The following is a 22,490-nucleotide window of genomic DNA, read 5'->3' on the forward strand; positions in this document are numbered from 1 at the left end:
ACAGTCCCTCCCTCACCCCCTCCTCCTACGGGAGGGGGAGGAGAAGGCGGCCGCGGCCCCTCCCACTCCTCGTTCTCGACACCCTCCCTGCCAAGCCTTTCTCGCGAGATGACGGCCGCCCCGGGGGCTGAGGCAGGTGCGCGCCACGGCTGCCCTCACCCTGAAAAAGCGGGCTCAGGCCACTCTGGCCCAATCCTTAAGTCTCCTCGGATAAAAGAGGAGTAGAGTGAGAAGAAGGTGAGGTCTGAAGGCTCTCGCTCACGAGTGTCATTCCAGAGGAAGCAAGAGCGTTGTGCGACGTCATCTTTAGTTGGGGCACGGAAGGCCCGAAAAGCCCATTTTAACTGCGGGCCTCCTGAAGCCGAGTGCGAGGGGATTGGAGCCGGGGGAGCTTCACTTTCCCTTTTCCAACATGGCCTCCAGGGCAGGAAGGAGAGTGTAGAAGCCCGTGCTGGGCCCCGCCCACGCCGCATGCCGGCCAATCGCCGTGGGCAGCTCCACTTGCGCAAGTGCGCTGCCGCAAGGCTCGGCAGGGTGGATTAGGTGAGGCAATCTTTTTGGCACCTGTTGCCATGACTCCTCCTTACTCTCGGCGGCGGGAGGGCTGGAGGTGGGCCCGGGCGGGGCATCGCAGAGCCTCCGCCCCCTCGGGCCTCCCCCTGCTCCCCCCACCACCCCCGGGCCCTTGGGCGGTTCGCAGGGGGCAGGCTAAGCCGCGGGAAGGGCACCCTAAGGGAGAGGAGGACGCGAGGCGCTGTAGCCGGGGAAAGTGACGAGCTGCTCTTCGTTGTCAACCAGGGACAAGGACACGGCCGCTCTCCCAACTCGGCTGTCCACGAACTCTAGATCTCGAAGATGTCAGCAGCCGGCGCCCGAGGCCTGCGGGCCACCTACCACCGGGTCCTAGATAAAGTGGAGCTCCTGCTACCAGAGAAATTCAGGCCTTTGTACAACCACCCAGCAGGTAATAGACCCGGAACGGTTGCGACCAACACCTTCCGTTCCCCCCCCCCACCCTCCTTCCTTTTAAATAGACCTTTAGAGATCCGTTGACAACTCTGCCGCTGGAGGCATCACGCACAGTCCCTTCCCCTTGATGAATCCGTCTATTCGCTCATCCCCTCTGCTTTTCACTTGCTAGAATCCAGCATCTCTCATCAACCCGTGATTCTAGAATCAGCGCCCTTCGTGACCTCTGTTGCACCCTATCCCTTAGGCACTACTCAAACCTGGATCCAGCCTCGGGGCTTGATCTTTCCCCCATTCTGTGGTGGCAGAGAAAGGGTCTGCGCTCCCAGGAAACCTTCCTTAACCTCTCTTTCCCTCCCGGAGTGGTGGTATGTTGATGCGCCCGGAGCAGAGCTAGATTGGTGCCTGGCGCACTGAGGTTTTGAAGTAAAGGTCACGCTTCTTTCAGCACCAGCAGATGTGCTACCTGTTTCAGAGTCATTGTCATTCCGCCTTTTCACAGGTCTTGCTTGTTTCATTAAGTCTATCCTTACATATGAAATTACAGAATAACTCTTCACCTTTTCAGCAGCCAGACCTGGAGTTTATCCAGCTCTGTCTCTTACTATAGGTGTGACCTTGGGAGAAATTCTAAATCTCTTAGCTTCTGTAAAATGTGGCCCAAGAATTAAAGATAATGTGTATGTCTGATTCTTCATAAATACTCAGTAAATGTTAGTGCTCTCAAAACTGAAAAAAATAATAGTTCTTTAAGAAACCAGACGATCTCACTCCCTCCAACTCTTTAAGATCTAGAATTCGGTTACCTCTTTTTTAAAATGGGCACTAATAATACTTACTTGACTGATACATTCTGAGGTCCTTTTTCAAGTGTGACTTAGCAAAAGAGAAATTTGTTATAAATTGAAAGATTTAAGTGCAACCCAAAAAGTGATTAGTTAACCTGCATTGTCAAATCTATCTCTGCTGGTGGTTTTATTATGAAGGTTGGTTGTCTAGCTCCCGGCATAACTATGAAGCAGCTCTCTGGAGTCTGAACCCATTCCCAAATCTGATTCGGTTTGAAAATGGAATGGACAGAGTCTTTTGGGATGGTACTTTAGTATGATATGATTTACTACAATATTGTACCCACTATAAAATTGATCTCTAATGATAGGTTTTTGATAAAGACATTTAGTTTACTTTTTAATTCTTTCAACACTCAATTTTTTGGAGTTGTGCTTTATGGCAAAGTTTTTCAGGAGGGAGGAGGGTTGGGCAATACTGCAGTGATCTGAGATTTAGAGTTAGCTAAACCCTGTGAAGTCAACTCTGACCTTCTTAAGCTTTGTGTTTGATCTGTAGAATAAGGGCAGGTAGAGGAGCAATTTTAAACTATGCTATTGCAAAAGGTGATGGTGGTTTTACAGTGATCTTTTCCAAGCATTTGGCTTTTACCACTTATAATCATTGTTTATATGATTTTATTCTACTTTCACAATGAAGGGATTACCTTGTGTTTGTAGATTGTGCATTTCATCTGGATATTCTTGGAATAGTTCAGTTATTTTAAGTCATTTTCAGCATACTGGAAGGGACATACGGCTTGAAGCCAAACAGAACTAAGATCAAGATTTGGCAGATTGACCTTAACCTTAAATCTCCTAAGCCTTAATTATTCACTCCATAAATGGAGATAATTGTCACCATTTAAAGAGTGTTCTGAAAATTAAATGATATAATGTCTGTAAACATGTAGCAGAGTTTTTGCATCTAGACTCTCAATAAAAATGTTAGTTCCCTTCCATCTAAGCTTTTAGTCAATATGTACAGTAAGAACACCTATCACTGCAAAATTATTTGTGATTAAAAGTCGTAGGCACACACAAATGTAGAAATGAAGAAGCATGGAAAATATATCTGTTGATTTACTAGTATTGGATAAAATCTGAGTGGTTATTACCAAGAGTTATCCAGAGAAAATATTCAAGGTTTTACATAACGCTATATTAATGGATTGTCATTTAAACGGTATATTAACAATAGAGATTTTTAAAGTGATGTTCAAGGCTAGGGTATTAATCATTGGATATCTATAGTACATTGCTAATTATAATTTTTGAGATTTAATTTTATCACTGCCAAGTGTGTCTAGACAGGTAGCAAGAACATGTCTTCGAATAGACTAAAGTTAGCGTATTGCATTTTGAGTCATTATATTAAAGTAATGTGTGCATTATAGTTAGACCTGTGGCCTTTATCATCCATTTACTTAGGTGTTCATCACACATCATGATCTACCTCTGTAAGAGAACAAGAAAAATAAAATGTGCTAACCAAGTGTGTACCCTGGCAAGTTCAATTCTTGTAAGGGAGATAACCAACTTCCTGACTATAAAAATGTATGACTGGGCCTCCCCGGTGGCGCAGCGGTTGAGCGCTGGGTTGCGAAGCTGCCCGCAGCCTCTGCGGCGCCGGTTCGATCCCCGGCTGCTCCCTGGCCACCAAAGGAGGGTCCCACATGGCGCGCAGGCCTCTCCTGCCGCCCGCTGCTCCCCTCAGCGGTGTGCTTTGGTCCTTCTGCCTGCTCTGCTCCCCGCTCTGGTGAATTCTCTCACCTTCCCGCACTTCTGACTGTACCCAGTGCTTGTATGTATAAACAAACAAATAAATAAATAATAAATCTTTAAAAAAAAAAAAAAAAAATGTATGACTCCACACTAACCAGCTGCACAGCCTATACTCTTGGTATTTGTCAGAGAAATAACCTTGAAGTCATGCTGCCCAATGTTTACTTAAAAGCTTAGTTGGAAGAAAGCATTATTAACAGAGCAGTCATTCCTTTCTATTTAGGAGCTCCAAAATGGGGTTAATTATCCCAAGGGGCACACAAAATGAAACATTGGAATGAAGGAAGAAAACAGTGGAACTTCTATTAATGCTTGCTATTATTTAATCCTTTTAATATTCCATTGTGTATTTACCTCTTAATATTAAAAACATGTTAATGCAGTTATATAAATGAAATATATGTATATCTAAATATGTATACATACTGGATTTTGTGGAGTCTATATATATATATAAATATATACATAAATAATTTATTAAAATATAAACTGCATTTTTTTTTACTGGTAGGGACATGTGTTCCAAAGAAGTTGGGAGATCACAGCTCTAAAGAGTCTAAAAACTATTCTAGAAGGTGGCCAAAAGTACCAACTTCCAATTACAAGATAAATAAATTTGGAGAATGTAATATACAGAACTATCCTTTCATTAAGTCATACTAGAAATAAGAAACTTTATTTTTCACACTGGAACATAATGAGCATCTCACTTGGGTATTTATTATGTGTGTATGTTTACATGTGTTTAAAGTAATTTATTCTATTCCAAGAAGGAAATCTTTTTCTAGAGAGAGAATGGTACATAAACTAAATGACATACTTTTTGGGTAGAATTTATATCCATTATATTAAATTCCTCTCAGATAAGGAAATTAGAAAGTAAATTTATGTCATTTTATCAACAGGTTTATCATAGTTCATCAAGGCATCTTGATTTGTTAATTCATTTGAAAATGTATTTCTGGGCCTCCCTGGTGGCGCAGCAGTTGAACACTGGGTTGCGAAGCTCCCCGCGGCCTCTGCAGCGCCGGTTCGATCCCCGGCTGCTCCCTGGCCACCTGAGGAGGGTCCCACATGGCGCGCAGACCTCTCCTGCCGCCCGCTGCTCCCCTCAGCAGTGTACTTCGGTCCTTCTGCCTGCTCTGCTCCCCGCTCTGGCTCTGGTGAATTCTCTCACCCTCCCGCGTTTCTGACTGTACCCAGTGCATGTATAAATAATAAATAAATATTTAAAAAAAAAAAAAAAAAAAAGAAAATGTATTTCTGTTACATATTTGATTATGATATTCCCTTGCAGAATTTCTCAAATTCTGAAAGTGTAAAGCTTGGACTTTTAAAAGTACTTTTAAAATAAGACAAATTGGGCCTCCCTGGTGGCACAAGGGGTTAAGATGCAACCTACGAAGCTATCCGCAACCACTGCAGCACGAGTTCAATACCCGGCCTGCCAGGGAGCAACCCACATGGCGCAGCAGACCTCTCCTAATTTGCCTGCTGCTCCCCTCAGCAGTGTGCTTTGATCAATCTGCCTGTTCTGTTCCCCACTCTGTTCTGGTGAATCCTCTCACCCCCTACACTTCTGGCCTGTACCCCAGCTCTTGTATAAATAAACAAACAAACAAACAAATAAATAAATAAATCTTTTAAAAAATAAAATAAAACAAGACAGGGCCTCCCTGGTGGCGCAGTGGTTGAGCGCTGGGTTGCGAAGCTGCCCGCAGCCTCTGCAGCTCTGGTTCTATCCCCGGCTACCGAGCGAGGGTCCCACATGGAGCGCAGACCTCTCCTGCCGCCCGCTGCTCCCCTCAGCAGTGTACTTTGTCAGTCTGCCTGTTCTGTTCTCTGCTCTGGTGAATTCTCTCATGCTCCTGCGCTTCTGACTGTACCCAGTGCTTGTACAAATAAATGAATCTTTTAAAATAAATAAATAAATAAATAAATAAAACAAGACAAATCTATAACAACCCCCCAAGAAATGAATATATTATTCTCTATATTTTTTGTTGGGCTTGAAAATAGTCCATCATAATTTTATATATATATATATATAAAATTTGAATATATGTGTATATATATATTTTTGAATACCTCTTTGATATTTCTTTGTTTTATGTTTTCAGAAATGACTTTTACTTCTTTATCATTTCTCTTGATAGTATCTTGGCAATGTGCATATAACTTGAAGGCAAGTATAACTTTCAGAAATCATCAAAGATGTGGTTCTATTTTCCTCTTTCTTAAACCATTAATATCTTTTTATTTAAATTGTTAACATTTGAGACCTTTTTCAACTTTCAAAAAAAGCAAATGAAAATATGTTAATTGTTCATTAATTCTTTGTTTAAAAGACTGTACTTTTGTATCTGACAGGGGCTCATTTCCCTCATTTGAAACTTCAAATTAAATTTTTTGAGGTGATGTTTATTGAATGTCTTCTCAGCAGTTCAAATTTTCTATCTAATCAAATTTTCTTTCATTATAATAAATGTTATCCAGATACTTTGTTTATATTTCTGCTTATCTTAATTTTAAGATATTATAATCACTTCAGGTATCATAATTATTTAATGACTTCATTTTTATTGCTGTCTTGTAAGAATAGCTATGTCATTATATATGGAACATAAACTTGTTTTTCCCATGTCTAGAAAGACATAATGTGACATTGTACTGTCACTGTGTGATACCTAGTTCCAAATGCTTTGTTTTAGAAATGTTGAAATCAATCAGAATGTTTCCTCATCAGGAAAACAACCTCTATACCAAAATGATATCTGTCCAAATTTATTTGAGTTATCTACTCGTAAGGTAGGAAATGATTAGCTAAGATAAAATGGAAAGGTGAACTAAAGTATGTTTCCTTTAGAATGTTTTATTAACCTATTGTATGATCATGGCCATTGCTAGCCTTTTTTTTCTTTTTGTTTAGCTATCCAACTCTTATGTGTGTCACTTGGCCATATCCTCTGATAACACAGTAAAATCAGAAATTTAAAATGTCTTGTAGTTTATATTTGCTATTGATATTTTAAGCTTCAGTACATTGCAATTGTTAAATTCATTTAGAGTTTGTGTTTGAAATTATTCAAGAACTAAAATATTTATACCTTTCTTGGGTTAGGTTCTAGTAACCATAATTTCATGTTTGAAGTTTATTTGGTTGGTTTGGTTGGGGGAGGAGAGGCAGTTAATATTTTAAAACTATCACTTTTCTCTAGACAGTTGAGTAGATTAGTCATCAGACAAACTTACTGAAAAACTTGACTTGTTCATTGACCCTAAAGCTCTTAAGTGTATAAGGAAACCAGGACCCTCCAGGCACTGCTCAAGAAGCAATTTGTGGGAGATGATAGAAAGGACCATCACTTTTGAAATAGCGAGAGGAGTCTGCTGAATTCAAAGCCAGAGACTAAAACAATGTGCTGACTAATCTTTGGGTGATGATGCCAAACCTCATACAAGAATAAAACATAAATTTAGCAATGAATACTGAGATGACCAGAGACTTTGTGTGAGGAAGTAAAATGAACTAGATGTGATGATAGGACTCTCAAAAGCTCAAACTAAGTAGACTAGACAAAGCATTTGAAAAAATCGAATTATCGGACTGGTGCATTATGGCATCAGACCCATGGGAAGAACTCGCAGGAGCCAAATATGGGAATGCAGTGGGCTGAGAGTAGAGTAAAAGTCTAGCACAATCCTTATATAAAGGGAACCCATTTTCCCTGGAGAAGAGTAAATAGCAAATTCTAGCCTTGAGAATGAAGCAGTGTTAAGGCAAATCTAGGTCAGACCTGAAGTTTTCATATCTTTGATTAGCACCTAACCTAGACAATCAGAGACAGATCATTTAGTCTAAGCTGGAAATGTTAAAGAAGGCTTCTTTGAGGAGATGAAGCCTAAGATGAGTTTTTAAGGGATATTAGGAATTAGCCAAAGACAAGTCAGACTGTTGGGATAGAACAACATGGACTAAGGTTTAGAGATGTGAAAAGCATGAAACTCATTTATTTGCCTATCTTGTCAGTCTTCCTAAGTCAGGGTTTCTTAACTCTGCACTGTTGACATTTTGGGGGCTGGACAATTGTTTGTTATGGCGGGTTGTCCTGTGCTCTGTAGGATGTTTTTAACGGCAAGCCTGGCCTCTACCCAGTAAATATCAGTAATAGCAGTAACACTACCACTACAGTTATGGCAATCAAAAATTTCTCATTCAATAGATGTTGCTAAATATCCCTTGTGGGGTAAATTCACCCCTGGTTGAGAACCAGTGAACTGGGCTAAATTTAATTAAATTAGGATTCAAATTTTATATTCTGAAACTCAGTGCCTTCATTTAAGTTTTCTATTTCTTTAAGTGCTTGTAAAAAATTTCTTTTGAATTTTCAATATAGTCTTGACCAAAGAAAATTGTTTTCGTATCTTCAGCAAGAAGATATGGAAGAGGAGGGTATCATTTGTGGCTAGAGTTCTAGGTATATGGTGACTGTGATCAGAACAGTATGATGTTTAGGGAACAAGATAAAAGATACGAACAGTATCTCAGACATTGAATATAGATCAATTTTTTACTCAATTATAAGATCAAATTTTAGAATTCCCCAATTGTTTTTGCTTCGCCCTGCAGCCATTTCTACACTGTCCCCAGATTTGTTCTACAATTTAAAATATGGAAAACTTGAAGATATGTTAGAAACCATGAACATGACTATCACATATATGGGAGAAAATGAAGTTTAGCATGATCACTGTTTTGGCTCCCAAGGAAAGATAGGGTCTGTGACATGATTTTACAGTGTTTGAAGAATTGTTGGTCTGAAGTTTGTATCCATAAACTTTGAAGATTGAGAAAATAAGACTTAGATTGCAGGACTTTAGTATTAGGTGTAAATATTCTAGGAAATCATCAAACTTATTTAAAAACTCTTAAAAATATAAGCCAGACATGAATACTTACGTGTGTCAGGCTGATAAAAATAACTTATGATGTTAAAGATTTTTTCTGTGTTTGGATATGTGTGTACACATATATGTATATTTATATTATATATACATACGTATGAAGTCTAAACTCTACTTAATATAAACTGCTTCCAACTGTGCTAACTCTCCTTTTTGTTTAACATCTATTAGGTGGTAGTGGTACAAGTATGAATACTATTTAGCCACTAGCCCCAAGAAAGTTATAATCTTTTTTTTTTAAAGATTGATTGATTGATTGATTGATTGATTGATTTATACAAGCACTGGGTACAGTCAGAAGCATGGGAGGGTGAGAGAATTCACCAGAGCCAGAGCGGGGAACAGAACAGGCAGACTGATGAAATACACTGCTGAGGGGAACAGCGGGCGCGGCAGGAGAGGTCTGTGTGCCATGTGTGCCCCTCACTGGTGCCTGGGGATCTGGCGCTGCAGAGGCTGCAGGCAGCTTCGCAGCCCAGCACTCTACCGCTGCGCCACCAGGGGAGGCCCGAAAGTTATAATCTTGATAGGTAAGTAGATATATAATTAACTACAGTAGAATATTTAAAGTACACTGGTAGATTTTAAAATTCCTTTTGCTAAAATCACATTGAGTTAATGAATTTAACTGTAAGAACAATGTGGATTAATGGGAAGAGTTAAAAAAAATACCAGGGATATATTAAATTATGAAAGAATAGTCTGAAATGTGTAACATTGCCATCAATTAATAATGTTAAAGGCACAATAGTTTATACTCTGTGACACTTTCCTAGAACTACTAAGCAAATGTTACAAGTTGCCATTTTTACATTTTTCAGTTTCTCTTCTTAATGTAAAAATTAATCAGCTACTTTTGGTAGTAAGTCAGCCACACATTCCCCAAAAAGGAGTTGTTATTACTGGGTTAATTTTCACTTTGGGTGGATGGTATGGTGTTAGTATGAAATTAGTGTGGCTTTTATGAAAGAACTTTAGAATTTAAAGTTTCCCTAAAATACTTTTATCCAACTTCCAGATACGATTTTACTTAAACAGTCCATCTGTTCTTGGGTCATTAAAAACAGCACTGCATTTTATTTATCAATGTATCCCCAGAGGCTGGTGCACCATAAAGATGCAGTAATTATTATGGATGTACGACTGAATGATCTTGTCTACAATAAATTAGGCCCAGAAATACAACTGGGTGCTTTTTCAACTTAACTCTTTTGTTTCCAAATCATAGGTTAAAGTCAATTTAATCTTTAAAATGTTATTTCTACACATGTGTGAATAAAAATCCTTCTTATTAATGACAGCCAGTGCTCACCTGCTGGGGGGGCAAATGGATAAATGAATCTTTACCTGCTAGTGTTATTGTAAAATAGTAATTGGGAGTAAATGAAGAGAAGTGATCCATAAAGACAAATTGTTTTATTCTTGGTTAGTAAAATATGGCATCAAAGCAGCAATGGTCATGAATATACACTAGAATGTTTCTAAATTTTGATTTTCTAGTAGATCACTGTTGTCTTATATAAAGTTGCTTGAGTTGCGTCTTTTTTTTTTTTAAAGATTTATTTATTTATACAAGCACTGGGTACAGTCAGAAGTGTGGGAGGGTGAGAGAATTCACCAGAGTCAGAGCGGAGAACAGAGCAGGCAACCGCTGTGCCACCAGGGAGGCCCCTTGAGTTGTGTCTTAAGAGGAAATGTATTTTATTTATCTAGTGTGTGAGAATATAATCATCACTTTAAGTGTCTGATTATATTGGATTTAGCATGAACATGTTTCTTTCTCTTTTTGTATCCCCTTGAAGGTTAAAAGACATGGATGATTTGGAAGAGTTAAACATGAGTAGAGTTATGCAGTTAAAGAGCACTAATTTAAGAGTTAAAAGACTTAGGGTCCAGTTACAATTCTGCTGCTTACTGCTGTGTGACTTGAGTAGGTTGAAAAACTTTCTGAACCTCACTGGTGAAATGAAGAATTTACATTAGATGACCTCTGAGTTTCCTTCCAACTTAGAAATATGCTTCTCAAATTCTAGGTTATCTCAAAAACCAATAGTTTTTAGTATTGTGGTATTGTCTCCAATACTACAAACACTTAGTTAACATTTTGCAGAAAGCAGGCGTGTGCCAGGATAACTAAAGCAAACACCCTTCTATTGAGGAGCTTACAAAGCTAGTAACTTTCCTTTTTTTTATATGAATTAAAGGTTAGATTCATTAATTTTGTACTAGAATATATAGAATTTTTACAAGAGCTAGAAAGCATATGGTAAAATGTTATAGTAATAAATATTAATTGAATTGGTGAATATGTAAATATCTACTGCAGCTTGTATCAAAAATTTCCATAATTTGTAATTTTCTCAACTTGAAGGTTATCTAATGTTAAGTTCCAAATTCAAAGGAAAGCATTGGAAGTGGTTTCCAAAACCATCTCTGTTGTACTTTAGCTATTTTTAACAGGTGTACTTTAGCTATTTTATTTTTTAAGATTTATTTATTTATACAAGCTCTGGATACAGTCAGAAGTGGGGGAGGGTGAGAGAACCCACCAGAGCCAGAGCGGAGAGCAGAACAGGCAGACTGACAAAGTACACTGCTGAGGGGAGCAGCAGGCGGCAGGAGAGGTCTGCTCGCCATGTGGGACCCTCGCCCTGCGGCCGGGGATCGAACCGGCACTGCAGAGGCTGCAGGCAACCTCGCAACCCAGTGCTCAACCGCTGCGCCACCGGGGAGGCCCACTTTAGCTATTTTTAATTAGCTAAACTTTAGCTAATTTTAACAATATTAATTATTATTTAAAATAATTGATAAGGTGAAAACAGCTAATCTGAAAGATTGTTACCATATTTAGTCTCTAAATTTTAAATACAAAGAAATAGGAAGTATAGTAAAAATAATTAGAACTAGAGTGATAGATTTGGGAATTTTTGAAATGTAGAGATAACTCTTAAAAGACATGTGTAAAGTAGTTGGTTTGTTCCTTAATTTTTCTTTTTCTTTTTTAATTTCAGGTCCCAAAACAGTTTTTTTCTGGGCTCCAATTATGAAATGGGTAAGTCTTAAGGTTTTTACAGGAGCTATGGAAAAAGTGTTCTTTAGTAGGAATGTATTTGAAGTAACTTTTAAGAGGGATGTACTTTTAAATGTTCCTGGCATACCTCTAAATGATTTCATGCAAGTATCTTCAGATATATCTTTTTTTCCCTGCATATACCACATTACCTACTTTAGTTTTTCCTTATGTAAGATGTTCTCTGAGATTATACTTGTTATCAACAATCTCACAGCTGTGTGCTCTAGGAACATACAGCTTCCATTCTAAAATTTTATGGCTAAATAGTTAAAAATCCCCAAATTAACTTTTATTGTTAATGTGAGAGCTGAAGACAATAACACTAAAATAGAGGCAAGGTAAGTTAGTCACAAAACGTGAAATTTATATTAACATTTGGTAAATGACAATCTAGGACTTCTGACACCAAGACCAACACTTTAACTCTATGCCAGTTTCCATTCCTAATGTTCCCATTTAACTGACAAATAATCGTGGTGGCTGCTTTGCAGCAAATCATTGATTTTATGTTGAAAATTCCAGTTTGGCTGGTCCAACCACTATGGACTGCTGTGTGGAGATTTCTGGACCTACTAAACATAGAGCTTCCATATGATCCAGCAATTCCACTCCTAGGTATCTACCCAAAGGACACAGAAACATCAATTCCAAAGAACACCTGCACCCCTATGTTTATAGCAGCACTATTTACAATAGCTAAGCTTTGGAAACAGCCCAAATGCCCAAAAATAGATGACTGGATCAAGAAGATGTGGTACATATATACCATGGAATATTACTCAGCATTCAAAAAAGATAAACACATGCAATTTGCAGCAACATGGATGGCGCTGGAAGGGATCATGCTCAGCGAAATAAGCCAGAAAGAAAAAGAAAAATACCGGATGGTCTCACTCATAGCAGGAATCTAGAAAACTTAAATAAAGGGACCAGGAAAATGAATAACTATAAGAAAGTGAAAATCAAAATCAACAAAAAACTATGAACCAGAGACACTTTTTGGGGGGTGGGGGGCGGGAGGGGAGGGATTGGGGTCAGAATGGGGAGGTTGCAATTGTATGGGGAATATAAAAATAAAATTTATTATTTTTAAAAAAAAAAAGAAAAACTTTATTTTGCATAGCTTCATTTGGCCCTCATTTTGGGTGAATGCATCATATGTATACTAAGTGTATTTTCTCATAGCCCTTGATGAAGGAGCACACATGTAGGAGCACGTGCTGTGACTAAAACACTGAAATGTAGTGGTGGTGTTCAGTTATGAGGAGGCCATTGTGATGAGCCCAAATAGGCAAAATCTACTTAATTTTGAAAAAATACAAGATAAATATGTTGTGGAAAGCTTAAAATTTTTTTGGAGACCCGGTTTGAGAAACAGTGAGTCTGCACTGTAGAGCTAAAGCAATCATATAATTCAGTTTCCTCATTTAACATCAAGAAACACACAGCACAGCACTATTTACAATAGCTAAGAGGTGGAAACAATGTAAAGCCTCCGAAAGAGACTAATGGGTCAAGAAACGTGGTTTATATACACAGTGAAATACAAAAAAAAAGAAAATTCCAGTTTGGGTTATACCAGTGCTTCTCAAAGTGCAGCTCTTGGATCTGCAGCATTTACATTACCCAGGACCATGATAGAAATGCAAATTTTTAGGCTCCATAAGAATGACTGGATTTATTTGCAATAAATTTCAGGGTCCTTTTTGACCTTAAATTTGCCACAGTATGGAAGTTTATTGATTTTATCAATAGTGTTTCTTTGATCTGGTCTATCATGGACAGTATTATATACCCCTAAGTGCCTTCTTGCCTGTCTCTGTCTTCTTTAAAAACACATTTTAAGTTCATTTTGAAATCATTATTAGTCTTCTGATGACAGCATAGCAATAAAAACACCTATGTCTTATTCTCTAGTGGGAAGATTTCCTTGGTTCAATACTTAATTTATGTACTTTTAATGTGTTTACTTACCCCAGATTATTTAATAGTAATCAATCTGTGGTAGTCTGTGCATAACATATAGCAGTTGTTTCTGCAAAGGCATACAAGTTCTATATTAAGAATTTCATATTTATTATAATGGGGTTGCTTCCAGAACATAGGTGCTGTAATAACCACCACTAAATCTGAGACAAAATGGAAGGAAAAGACTCATGTCAAATCATTGTCATTTGACACAGAGATTGAGAAAGTCTGCAACTCTGTTCTGATCTACAAATATGGTGGTATCCCCAAAAGAACCACTGAAAATTTTGAGAAGGTTGCTCAAATAGGAAAGGGCTTCTTCAAGTATGCTTGAATCTTAGATCAACTGAAAGCTGAATGCAAGCATGGTATCCCATTGACATCTCCCTGTGGAAATTCAAGACCAGCAAGTATTATGTGACCATCTTTGATGCCCCAGGACACAGAGACTTTATCAAAAGCATGATCACCAATATATCTCAGGCCAGTTGTGCTGTCCTGATTGTTCTGCTGGTATTGATGAATTTGAAGCTGGTACCTCCAAGACTGGGCAGACCTGTGAGCATGCCCTTCTGACTTATACACTGGATGTGAAACAGCTCGTTATTGGTCTTAACAAAATGGATTCCACTGAACCACCCAACAACCAAAAGATATATAAGGAAATCATTAAGAAAGTCAGCACCTACAGTAAGAAATTTGGCTACAACATTATCACAGTAGAATTGTGCCAATTGCTAGTTGGAATAGTGACAGCATGCTGAAGTCAAATCTCAACATGCCATGCTTCAAAGGATGGAAAGTCCCCTGTAAAGATAGCAGTGCCAGTAGAACCATGCTGCTTGAGGCTCTGGGTTGCATCGAACCACCAGCTTATCCAACTGACAAGCCCTTGCCCGTCCAGGATATTACAAAACTGGTGGTGTTTGTACTATCACAGTGGGCTAAGTTGAGACTGGTGTTCTCAAAACTAGCATGGTGGTCACCTTTACTCCAGTAACATGACATCTGAAGTAAGTTATGTTGAAATATACCATGCAGCTTTGAATGAAACTTCCTAGGGGGCAGGGTAAACTTTCATATCAAGAAGATATCTGCCAAAGATGTTCATCTTGGCAGTATGACTGGTGACAGTAAAAGTGACCCACCAGTGGAAGCAGCCCAGGTGATTATTTGAACCATTCAGGCCAAATCAGTGCTGGATATGCACCTGTGCTGGGTTGTCACCCAACTCACATTGCTTGAAAGTTTGCTGAGCTGAAGAAGATTGTTGTTCTGAGGAAAAAGCTGGAAGATGGCCCTAATTCATAAAACCTAGTGATACTGCCACTGTTCATCTCTGGCAAGCCCATGTGTGTTGAGAACTTTTGTGACAATCCTCCTATGGGCCATTTTGCTGTTTGTGACATGAGACAGATGGTTGCTCTGGGTGTCATCCAAGCAGACAAGAAGGCAGCTGGAGCTGGCAAGGTCTCCATGCCTACCCAGAAAACTCAGAAGTTTAAATGATTAGCTCTAATATACGCTCCTTATTCCCCCCCTCCCCACTCTTAATCAGTGGTGGAAGAACTATCTCAGAACCATGTTTGTCAATTGGCCACTTAAATTTGATAATAAAAGATTGGTTAATGATAATAATGCATCATAAAATGTTCAGAAGGAAAGGAGAGCGTTTTATGAACCATTCCATTTGTGGCTTTTATGTGTGGCAACTTTAAGTTATTTTTAAAATCAGTACTTTCTAATGAAAACAACTTGACCAAAACTCTGTCACAGTATTTTAAGATCCATTAAAATAAATTTTAATGACCAAAAATTTCAAACTATACTTCTTCCAACATTTAACTATGGTGGTGTCTTTTCTTAACCACATTAGTTGAAACCAAGTAATCCTAAAGGTCAACGTAGATAATTCTAAAAATCAATACTTATATACCTTAAATATTTAACTTAAATATTTTAAATTCACCAACCAATCATCTATTGCAAGGCTGAAGATTTTGTGTTGATCCACTAAAATTTAGAGTTCTGTATCTTAGATAAATTGTACTGTATTCTATATAATTTTCAGTTCAGTTTTCTTTAAAGCATTAAATCGTAGACATTTTCATGGGTATTAGAACAGAAATCTGCTAGATTTTTATGGCTTCTCACTCCCCAACCTTTTTATAACACCAAATTTGACAGCAAGTTTTAACAACTTGCCTATATTCAATCTTTCCAAAGCAGTCACTTCAGTTGCCACAAAAGCAACAACCCTCTCATTGTATTTTATGTTTATCTAATAATTCACTAAATAATATAAATTGCGGGCCTCCTTGTATGTCGCAAGGGGTTAAGCATGGCACTATGAAGCAATCCGCAGCCTCTGTAGCACAAGTTCGATCCCTGACTGGCCAGGGGGCGGCCCACATGGCACAGCAGACCTCTCCTGTCTCACCCACTGCTCCCCTCAGCAGTGTATTTCAGTCAGTCTTCCGGTTTTGTTCCCCACTCTGTCTCTGGTGAATCCTCTCAACCCCCCGCACCTCTGGCCTGTACCCCAGCTCTTGTGTGTATAAATAAATAAATCTTTGGGAAAAAATGTTAATTGCATTAACAAGTAAAACCAGTATGGGCAGATTTGTCGACAGTGACTTGACAAAAATACTACTCAACTGCTGGGGTCAAAAATGCATGAGTACAGGGGCCTCCCCGGTGGCGCAGCGGTTGAGCGCTGGGTTGCGAAGCTGCCCGGCCTTTGCGGCGCCGGTTCGATCCCCGGCTGCTCCCCGGCCACCTGAGGAGGGTCCCACATGGCGCGCAGACCTCTCCTGCCGCCCGCTGCTCCCCTCAGCAGTGTACCTCGGTCCTTCTGCCTGCTCTGCTCCCCGCTCTGGCTCTGGTGAGTTCTCTCACCCTTCCGCGCTTCTGACTGTACCCAGTGCATGTATAAACAAACCAAACAAACAAATAAATAAATAAATAAAACATGCCTCTATTAAAAATAATAAAAATTAAAAAAAAAATGCATGAGTACAGTAGAGAATACCCCACTAGCCATGAGTAATTGGCCACAAGTATCTGTTAGCTTGTTTATAGGTAGAGTGGAAAACGCTGGTCAGTCTAGGGAGTCTATGTACATAAGGCCAGTTAAGGAAGGTTCTGTTATTTTTGTTCATTGTCTTTTTCTATAAACTAGTCTTTTAACTCTTGAAGTCTGTACTATTTGGTGGAGTTAATCTGTTTTCACTTCTTATAAATTAGTCCAACTATTTCAAGATTATTTGATAGCTATTTATTTGTTTTTATAGCTGAAACTACTTATGAATTAATTCATATTTTAAAATCTTGATGGTTTTGCTATCTCTATGCATTTTGGAATTGCTGAAATATAGCCCATAGTCTTCATAGAGCTATTCAACAAGCCACAATGTAAGGATATATGTCAACCCTGTAGAATAATAATTAGGAACAAGTCCCTTTCTCCCCCTACACAGTGGCAGTATTCCACCCAGCAAAAGAAGTAGAACAAATTGAAACAGAAAATATACATTGGAACCTAGAAGGGGAATGTAGGAGGGATGATTGGGAAGCATTTAGAAAGAAAAATCACAGGACTCTGGGCACGTTTTCACAAAAAGAACACTGGTATTTGTCATTATTTACCTCTAGTTTTACTCATGTATTTAACTATTTGCCCCTTTTTAAGCCAGAATCATTGCTTTCTTGAATTATTGACTTCAATATTGCCTCCTGGTGTGGATGCAGCCTATGAAGCTATCTTCAGTCACTGAACACAAGTTCTATCCCCGGCCAGGGAGATACCCACATGGCCCAGCAGACCTCTCCTGTCTCGCCCCTCGCTGCTCCCCTCAGTGTTATATTTCAGTTAATCTGCCTGTTCTGTTCCCCACTCTGTCTCTAGTGATCCTCTCATTCCCCCCCACACACACACACACCTCTGGCCTGTACCCCAGTTCTTATATGCATAAATCAATAAATCTTTTTAAGAAAACATTTGGACTTATTATAAACTTGTGTATAAATTCATAATTATGTTTGTTCTGTTTAGGAATGAAACCCTTTAGTAGTTTGTCTTTTCTATGCAAGAGCATCTTTTAGAAACTCAGTAAAACCTGAAAATGATTTCTTAAGAACATATTCTTTAATAGCCTTTTTAGGATTTGCTTTAAAATACCTGAAGGAAAAAAGGAACAAGAAAAAGGGAACAAGGGAAAAGAAGGGAAGTAAAAATATGGCAAAATATCAATAATTGATGACTCTGGTGATAGATATGTAAGGATTTTTTGTGTTGGTCTCACTTTGTGTAGGCTTAAATTTTCCATTAATAGAAATGATTTTATTACATATTGTCATCTCTGCAATAGAGCAGCATAACTAATGTTCTAGTGAAGGTTCATTACTGAATTTTTTGAATGAAGCTGGTGATAAGGTATGAGAGGGGCAACTCAATAAAAGATTGCTAGAAACAGCAAAAAAGGAATGACCAAGTATATTTTGATTATAAAGAAAAATGGTCTAACTAAGAAACTATAATTAGAGCTTTTCTGATACTTTTTCTTAAAAAAAATAACATTAACAAAAACATTAAGGTGGAATCATACAAATTACCTTAAATATCATTCAGGCATACGCCACAAGTGGTCCCCAACATGTAAAGAAGATATAAATTCATATGTGAAAGAAAGAGTGTGTGTCATTTTCAAATACGTGAGACTGCTTAATGTGGTTAACAGAATATAAATTAATTTAAAAAGCATTCCTAAATTCATTATAGCATTTTGTCATGATGAACATTTTCTTTATGCATAAATACTAAAATAGCTACTGTCATATAGTACTTAAAGTTAACGACCTTTACTCCCTCACTCATGATGCCTTTTTTTCCCCCCTTTGTATGTGCTAATGTGTACTTATAGGGGTTAGTGTGTGCTGGATTGGCCGACATGGCCAGACCTGCAGAAAAACTCAGCACAGCACAATCTGCTGTTTTGATGGCTACAGGTAAGTTATATGAGTATCTTCCATGTTCCTTATAGAACATTCAATATTTTTCTTTTATTTTATATCAGTTCTTTAAAATAGCTTAATGTTTGAAATACATAGACTCACAAAGGAATTAACAGTATTACCTCTAGGAAGTGAATAGGTTATAAATGCAGACAAGGAAGAGGTTTACTATGAATAATTATAGTATTTGCATGGGTATTTGTTTTTCACGTTTTGCCATGAACATATTTTTCTAAGAAGGGGGAAAAGTTGCAATTAATATTCATTTTACTTAGAAAATTCTCCTTTGATGTGAGAACTGAGTATTTTGTATAACACTATTAAAGACTGAGATTATAGTATTTCTTCTTTATTCCACATTATTGTTGTCAGAGTCTTACTTAGAATTATTTTGCTTATTAAATTTTAACAAGATATTGCAGCAGTACTGTGCTTTTAAAAAAAAAAATGTATAATTTGTTTCAACAGGGTTAATTTGGTCAAGGTACTCTCTTGTAATTATTCCAAAAAATTGGAGTCTGTTTGCTGTTAATTTCTTTGTTGGGGCAGCAGGAGCCTCTCAGCTCATTCGTATTTGGAGGTAAGTCTACCAAAGGTGGAAAAGAAGAAATCTGCCTCAGAAACCACCTAGATCACAGTACTTTTTTTTTTTTTTAATTCAAGATTCACAGGTACTGCTAAAATTGGGAAGTACCTGAAGCAAAAATTTAACTTTTCTAAAAAATTTCGCCGGCTTACATTATTAGTGTTAAGCAGAATGTTACCTAGGCTTTAAATCTAAGTGTGTGTATTATCATAGAATCTTTTTAACTAAGGCAGCATATACAATTTATGATTTATTAAATAAATTTTTACATGAACCTTTTATCACTCACTTTCAGTTATATGTAGTAAAGTGGGACTTAATTGTGTGGTTACGTAGTACTAGAAATGTTAGAGTAAGGCTGCTGCTTTCATGGGAAGGTGTTCCATGGCACTGTTTCCTCAGTTAGTAGTGACTGGTTATCACACCACACTTAGAACTCATCTTAGAGGAAGGATCTGGTTTTGCTTGAACTATAGAACTTTCCTAAATTACAAAACAGTTGCATAAATAACAGTTTTTTTTTTTAACCTAAAAATAACTGAATGATCTCAATGACAAAATAGGAAATATTGAGTTATAATTTACCTTCCTTTCAGAAGGCAATCTGTTATGCAGAGTACAGTGTATTTTAATTTCATTGTCTTTGCTAGTAGTACTACTAGTTTTATAATTTAATCCTTTATAACTTAATCCTTCCATAATCATCTAGCACATAATAAGTAGGTAAATAACTCATTCTGCAGTGTGCCTTACAAACATTTTTAGGATTTACTTACATAAACTTTGATTTGCATATGATTTTTATTTACAGAGTATTTTTCTTATACACCATTACATTTTAACTTTATATTAACTCATGACAGTAGAGCTAAGAGAACACTAAGTGCCATATACTAAGCTGTTATTTCTAATATCAGAAATTCCGATATAGCTTGACAAAAGGATTTTTGGAACTTTTTGGTTACAATAGAGACTGGGAGATTTGTTTAGAAGTATGAATGTTATAAGGCCTCCCCTGGTGGCACAGATGGTTGAGCACCGCTCTGTGAAGTGTCCGCAGCCTCTGCAGCGCCGGTTTGATCCCTGCCAGCTGGCGAGGGTCCCACATGGACATGGCGTGGCAGACCTCTCCTGTCTCACCTGCTGCTCCCCTCAGCAGTGTATTTCATCAGTCTGCCTGTTCTGTTCCCCACTTGGTTTCTGGTGAATCCTCATACCCTCCCACGCATCTGGCCTGTAACCCGGTTCTTCTATAAATAAATAAATAAATCTTTTTAAAAAAACAAAAGAAGTATGAATGTTAGATAGGGCATTTGGGAAAACACTTAACTATTTGAATTCATGGCCTTTTGAGAAATCTAGGAGGTACAGTATGCCTCATGGAAGAAGTTCCTTCTTGTGCTTATACTATTCTCCACTCTGTTATAAGCTGGGAAGAGTAGTAAATGAAACCCAGGGTATTGTAGAAGGGAGAAACTCTGACTTTGGCTAACTTTTCTTTGGATTAATGAGAAATAGCCCTTTACCTCAGTAAACTTAAGTATTTACAACTTGTGAACCCAATAGCTGGCCTGCATCACAGAAGTATATTTATTTTTAGTGATTAGACAGAATTCCATTCCCAACTGATTTTATTCTCAGGAACAATGTTTTGTGATTATAAAATAAAAAATTCTAGATAACCGTATTTTACATACCTATTCACATGTTAGTCATGCTCTCATACAGTTTAGGAGTGAAAATATTCATTAAAATAAGGCTTTTTTACAAAAAACTAATTGCATATCACTTAAGTTGTTAACATTTATGGTAGTTGGAAGCCAAATGCAAATAAATACATGGTTCACTTTTCCTTCTGCCTGTTTCTGTAAGTCTCTGAGGAGATATATTTACCAGTAGCCTCTCTATTTAGAAAGATGAGATGGAATATGCTTCCCATTCCTTTCTTTTTATAAATTTATTATATTTCATGATTATTTTTCTTTCTGTTTCCTTTTAGATATAACCAAGAACTGAAAGCTAAAGCAAACAAATGAAAGTGTTCCTGATCACCTGAACAATCTAGATGTGGACATAGCTCTGGGACCTACTTTGATTTATTATTTGGTTATTGATAAAGTGATGCTAACTGTGCTAACATTTGGAACTTTATTATAAAAATAATCTATCTGTAATTGGTAACTATACTTGATTCAGTGAACAGAAAAATAAAGCAAACTTTTAATAACAATGCCTCTTTGTATATGTCTCAAAGAATTTATCAATTGATATTAGTAATTTTTTTTCTATTAGGAACAAGGGAAAAGAAGGGAAGTGAAAATATGGCAAAATCTCAATAATTGATGACTCTGGTGATAGATATGTAAGGATTTTTTGTGTTGGTCTCATACATACATATATACCCCTGGCTACACATTTAAGTGAGTTGAAAGATAGTGAAAGATTAAATGGTCTGTTGTACAGAAGGATGGTAGTAGCTAAAAGTGAACTGAAATAAAGCTGAAGAGAGTAAGAAAGCACAGTCAATGGCTTACAAAATGACTTCAAACTATTTTAAAATATTTTATGAAATGAATCTAGGTAGAACTTTTTTGCATATCATATGGCATTATTTTATAGCTGCAGAGTAACAAAGGACTGCTAAATTTTTAAATTACATTCAGTAATCTAATGTGGTAGAAAGTGCTCTAGAGTCAAGCAGACCTGAGTTTGAATCCAACTTTATGATTTATAAACTATGACTTTGAGGAAGTTAAAATGCCTAGCAGAGTATGTTCATGGGATATAAGTTAGCTTTCTATAAATGTTCATAACCTTTATTCCCATTTTGAGAAGAAAATTGGCTTAGCTTACTCTAGTAATAGTTAACGATCTATTTGATTTGCGTTTCAATGTGGAGGATTGACTTGTCTTTTAAAGTGCTGAGCCAGTCCTGGTTAGGTTAGAACTGTAGTGAGAGGAATAGGCAAAACAAGTAACTTCTATATTTGAAGGAACAAATGACAAAAGGGCTTTTGGAATAATATACTGCAAGTGTTCAAAATTGGCAGTTAGCAATTGACTACCTTGCACTTTATCACCTTCATTACCATCCATCTCTGAGGAGGAGGGATTAGAGTATTTGACAGAGGCAAAAGTGAAGCAATCCTGAAGAGTTGAATTTTGTTGCTTCCTTTACATAAGCTACACTGTTTGTGCACACATGTTAATGTGTTTCTTAGGGTTAAGCATTTAGGAAAAATACCTGTGAAATAAGGCATAGCTATAAAAAAAAAACTTTATTGAAACATGTTGAATTGTCACT

The 22,490-nt window shown here is 37.6% G+C and overlaps 2 protein-coding genes and 1 pseudogene across 6 annotated transcripts in view; 2 read left to right on the forward strand and 1 right to left on the reverse strand.

Annotated features, from left to right (window-relative positions):
* DCAF6 (DDB1 and CUL4 associated factor 6) overlaps positions 1–1,053 on the reverse strand; it is a 104,636-nt gene extending 103,583 nt beyond the window's left edge. Inside the window, exon 1 of one of the 2 annotated variants that reach the window (XM_054693498.1) lies at positions 1,037–1,053. The gene's annotated coding sequence lies outside the window, so the exon portion shown is untranslated. Of the gene's footprint in view, positions 1–159; positions 176–1,036 lie in introns of those variants that run through there. The other variant, XM_054693497.1, reaches the window with a different exon arrangement.
* On the forward strand, positions 66–21,430 carry MPC2 (mitochondrial pyruvate carrier 2). Of its 4 annotated transcripts, none has more exons than XM_054693502.1 (6): positions 66–136; positions 799–964; positions 11,558–11,598; positions 18,510–18,594; positions 19,069–19,180; positions 21,186–21,430. In XM_054693502.1, the coding sequence occupies exons 2-6, from the start codon at positions 856–858 to the stop codon at positions 21,220–21,222; spliced, it is 384 nt and encodes a 127-aa protein (XP_054549477.1). In that variant the 5' UTR covers positions 66–136; positions 799–855; the 3' UTR covers positions 21,223–21,430. The 4 variants fall into 4 exon arrangements, with proteins under 4 accessions (XP_054549477.1, XP_037362437.1, XP_054549476.1 ...); XM_037506540.2 differs by lacking the exon at positions 66–136 and adding an exon at positions 143–543; XM_054693501.1 differs by lacking the exon at positions 66–136 and adding an exon at positions 143–237.
* Positions 11,626–15,096, forward strand: LOC119240265 (elongation factor 1-alpha 1-like; annotated as a pseudogene).
* Positions 21,431–22,490: the final 1,060 nt, after the last annotated feature.

Source organism: Talpa occidentalis, unplaced genomic scaffold (assembly GCF_014898055.3).
Source record: "Talpa occidentalis isolate TD23 unplaced genomic scaffold, MPIMG_talOcc4v2.1 talOcc4.12, whole genome shotgun sequence".
Classification (NCBI taxonomy): Eukaryota; Metazoa; Chordata; class Mammalia; order Eulipotyphla; family Talpidae; genus Talpa; species Talpa occidentalis.

What these genes read in the sequence shown, in the direction of transcription:
- MPC2 (XM_054693502.1), top strand. Translation starts at nt 856, where the DNA reads ATGTCAGCAGCCGGCGCCCGAGGCCTGCGGGCCACCTACCACCGGGTC. An exon ending in TTTGTACAACCACCCAGCAG is followed by an intron (nt 965 to 11,557) that starts GTAATAGACCCG and finishes TTTTAATTTCAG; the next exon opens with GTCCCAAAACAGTTTTTTTC. An exon ending in CAGCTCATTCGTATTTGGAG is followed by an intron (nt 19,181 to 21,185) that starts GTAAGTCTACCA and finishes GTTTCCTTTTAG; the next exon opens with ATATAACCAAGAACTGAAAG.